The sequence below is a fragment of the Peromyscus eremicus genome, chromosome 2 (assembly GCF_949786415.1).
Source record: "Peromyscus eremicus chromosome 2, PerEre_H2_v1, whole genome shotgun sequence".
NCBI lineage: Eukaryota > Metazoa > Chordata > Mammalia > Rodentia > Cricetidae > Peromyscus > Peromyscus eremicus.
Genome location: NC_081417.1, coordinates 135,732,380 through 135,736,340, shown reverse-complemented (window position 1 = coordinate 135,736,340; position 3,961 = coordinate 135,732,380). Strand labels below are relative to the sequence as shown.

Sequence of the window (3,961 nt, the reverse complement as noted above, 5' to 3'; positions counted from 1 at the left end):
GGGGTGTCAGGCCGGGGAAACAAAGTCAAGGTTGGTAATCCAGGAAGAGATGAGTGGCTTCTTTGGCTCTGACCCCCAAGTTCCATGTGGTGTCAATGGTTTCCTGTCCTAGGCCCTGATCTAGTCTCAGAAGGCAATGGGAAAGGGATGTGATTCATGTTCTCTAGACTGGTGTGCTTGGGCCAGGCGCCCAACTGTTTGACCAAGCAACAGGCAGTCCTGATACCAACCCGGAAGAAGGCTGGTCGTTCCTCTCCTCTCTGAGCCCAGAACTTCAGGAGAAGGGACCAGGTAAGGGAATCTCACCCCTTCCCACAAAACAATCCCTAGCAGTAAAGAGAACAGGACACAGCCCTGGGGTACATGTTTATGTGAGTAATAAAATATTTACTATAACATAAATATAAAGGGAACTTCCCAGTCTACATTATTTTTTTTTTGCAATAAAGATACAAAGAGAATGCACCAAACATTGTTCCAAAAATAATAAAAATAACAAAATTTAAGCTCAAACCTTAACAAACAGATGAAGAGATGGTGAAGGGGGAAGCTCCCAACACATCCAGAAAATAAATAGAGATGGGTCAGAAATCAGGAAACCATATTAAAATATCTTTTTCGGTTTAGTCGGGTGTACAAAACCCTTTAGGATGGGGAGGGGCAACAACCCAGAAAACCAAAAAAATAAAAAACAAGCACAAAATGTTTCTTCCCCCCCCTTGCCAGTGTGTACATATCTCACATATTTACATGGTTCCCACCTCACCCCAAATTTGGAGAAATTCTCTCCAGGGTTCCCCCAGCATCCCGAGGGGGCTGGAAAGAGAGCAGGGGGAAGCGGTAGGGAATCAGGCGGAAGGTTCTTGGGGGGCATGGTTTATTTCTACAGCTGGTTAAAAAATAGTTCCAACTTTTCCAAGTTTCGTTCGTTAAGGCCAGGAGGGGCAGGGCCCGGCGGGGAAGCGGCGGCCCGCGGTGCGTGCTCGGTCTTGCGGGTGGAGATGCCCCTTCCCACCCGGGTGTGCGTGGGAGCGCAGACCCTCTCCGCTAGGCCAGGAACCGAGCCGAGGGCTCGGGTAAAACGAAACGAAAATGAACACTCAAAAATTTTTTTTGTTAGTTTTTTTTTGTTTGTTTTTGTTTTGCGTTCTTGGAGGAAGGAGGAGAGGGTAAGAGAAAGGGAAAATAAATTAGGCTAGATTAAAGCTTTGGCTATTTCCTGCTTTTATACACAGATGCGGCTCTCGCGGCCTCCCCTCCGGGGCCCCGATAAATACAGTATACAGCGATTTAAATTAAGGGCGCGGGCGGAGTTAGAAGGACCCCAGGAGCCGAGAGGCTCCACGAATAAATAAAAACCGTAAAAAAACCAAGCCCGGAGAAAGGGTGAGGGGGTGGGGCGCATCCTGGTGCGAGAGAAGAGGCGCGGAGAGAATAAAGTGACAGCCCCCCACCCGTGACCTGCAGGCTACGGGGAGTCCTGAGCCCGGGAGAGCTGCTGGGGACTCTCCCTCTTCGTCCTTTCTCCCGGGAGTCCCTAACCCCGCACCGCGTTACCTTTCGCTGTGGGGAGGCCGCTGCCGGGATCCGGCCCCGAACAGCCCGGGGGCAGGGGCGGGGGTCGTCGAGGGTATGGGGACAGGGAGCAGGCAGTGGGCAGAGGGCGCCCAGACTGAGTTGGCGCATTCCGGATCTTCGCTGCTCTCTCCCGGGACTCGGGCGACACAGCCTCTCGGCCGCCCTTCGCCGCTCGCCGGAGAGGGGTTCGGTCCCGGGTGTTTGGTTTTGTTTAAAAGTTTCTGGGCTTTTTTTTTTTTTTCCTTTTTGTAAAATCCAAAGCAACCGAATAAACAACAACAACAAAAAAGAGTCCAGGCCGCGCGGGCTGACTGCGCGCCGGAGGCACCGCTGCGCCCGTGGAGAACACAGCCCGCAGGGTCACTGCACTGAGCCGGGCAGTGTGTGGTGGTGGTGGTGGTGCAGCGCAGCCGGAGGGGGTGGCGGGGGCGCAGAGGGTGGCGACGCGCCGCCCCCACCAGGCCCCAGCTCCCCAGGCGCGTAAACGTCGTCCATGGGCGGGTGGCCCGCGCCGGCCGCGGGGGTCATGCGCTTCTCCTTCTGCCGCCGGTTGCAGAACCAGACACGCACCACCTCCTTCTCCAGCTGCAGGCTGTCGGCCAGGCCGGTGATCTCGTGCGCAGAAGGCTTGGGACACTTGAGAAAGTGGCTCTCGAGCGCGCCTTTGACCCCCACCTCAATGGACGTGCGCTTCTTGCGCTTGCGGCCCTGCGCCGCGATCTTGTCCAGGTTGGTGGGACTGCCGCTGGACGAGTCGGTCTCCTCCAGCCACTTGTTGAGCAGCGGCTTGAGCTTGCACATGTTCTTGAAGCTCAGCTGCAGGGCCTCGAAGCGGCAGATGGTGGTCTGCGAGAACACGTTACCGTAGAGTGTGCCTAGCGCCAGCCCCACGTCGGCCTGGGTGAAGCCCAGCTTGATGCGCCGTTGCTTGAACTGCTTGGCGAACTGCTCCAGGTCGTCGGAGCTGGGAGCATCCTCGTCCGAGTGCTCGCCCACCGACGAGCCACCACCGCCCGCGCCTGGGTGCAGGTGCGCCGCCGCCGCGTGCAGGCCGCCCGCGTGTGCATGTCCGTGTGCGTGTCCGTGTGCGCCCAGGTGCGGCGGCGGCGACGGCTCCAGCTGTGCCTCGTGGCCGTCCTCGTGCAGCGCGTGGTGCAGGCCGGGTCCCGCGCCGCCACCGCCCGCCGCCAGCATCCCGGCCAGGCCGCCGCCGCCGCCACCGGGGTAGGCCGCCTGCGCGTACAGCCCCAGCGGCTGGGGTTGGTGGCCCCCACCGGCCCCGGGCGACGGCGACATGGCGGGGCCCAGGTGGTGCGCTGTGCCGCTCTGTGCCCATGCCGCGCCCGCGTGGGCCGCCCCTTGGTGCACCAAGCGGGCGTGGAAACCTCCGCCGCCGCCGCCGTCGTCGGCTCGGCCGGTGCCGCCACCGCCCGCCTTGCCGTGTTCCAGGTGCGGGCCGCCGGCCCAGTCGCCGCCGCCGCCTCCTCCCGTGGGTAGCCACTGGGGGTGCGCTAGGCCCACGGGGTGGCCCGCGCCCGCGCCCAGCCACTCGTGGTGCATCAGCTTCTGCACTTCGCGGTACGCGGCCCCCGCGTGCAGCCTCTCGGCGGCCGCCGCCGCTGCCGCCGCCGCTGCGGCATCGGGATGCATGAGCGGCCCGGTGCCGCCGGCTCCGCCGCCGGGGCCCCGCGGCAGGTACTGCGCGGTGGTGGCCATGCCGCCCCGCGCCCTGCGCCGCGCCGCCGCCGCCGCCGCCTCGCTCCGTCTGCGGGCCCCGCCGCCGCGCTCCGCCGGCTTAAAGCCGGGACCCGCTGGGCGCTCTTGAGCCCCACCCCTCCCGCCGCCCATTGGCTGCCCGCGGAGCCGCCTCCCGCCCCCCGGCCCCGGCCTCCGCCCCCCGCGCCCGCCCGCCGCCGGGGCCTGGAGCCCAGAGCTCGCCATTGGGCCTTGCTGCCGGGGTCCCGCGCGCCGGCCGTGCTGATTGGCCGCTGGTGCTTCATTCATGACCCCCCCTACACCGTCCGCGTACACATTCACGCCCCGGGGGCGCGGCCGCCACGTGGGGAGTGGCGCGGGGGTGGCACTGGGACCGCACCCCCTCTGGTCCCCGCTGCGTGGGCCCCGCTTTCCCCGCAGCGCGGGAGACTCGGAGCCCGGTCGGTCCCACGTTCCACACAAGCTGAATTTCCTCCCGCATCCCAATGGGGCGGGGGGATTGCGGGCTCCGGGAGGCGCTCCGGCTCCGAGCAGAGACTCAGCCCGGCACTCGTCCCTGCGCTGCGCCGCTGCCTGCGGGCCAGGATCCCGCGAGTGTGGGCTGCAGCGAGAGCGAGGCGGCGTGGCTTCCCGGCTCGGTACCGCGCGGCTGCTCACCTCCGCGGCC

The 3,961-nt window shown here is 63.7% G+C and overlaps 1 protein-coding gene across 1 annotated transcript; it reads right to left on the bottom strand.

Annotated features, from left to right (window-relative positions):
- Positions 1 to 355: 355 nt before the first annotated feature.
- Positions 356 to 3,294, bottom strand: Pou3f1 (POU class 3 homeobox 1). The gene has a single exon (XM_059256104.1). It carries the CDS (start codon positions 3,292 to 3,294, stop codon positions 1,939 to 1,941), a length of 1,356 nt encoding a protein of 451 aa, XP_059112087.1. The 3' UTR covers positions 356 to 1,938.
- Positions 3,295 to 3,961: the final 667 nt, after the last annotated feature.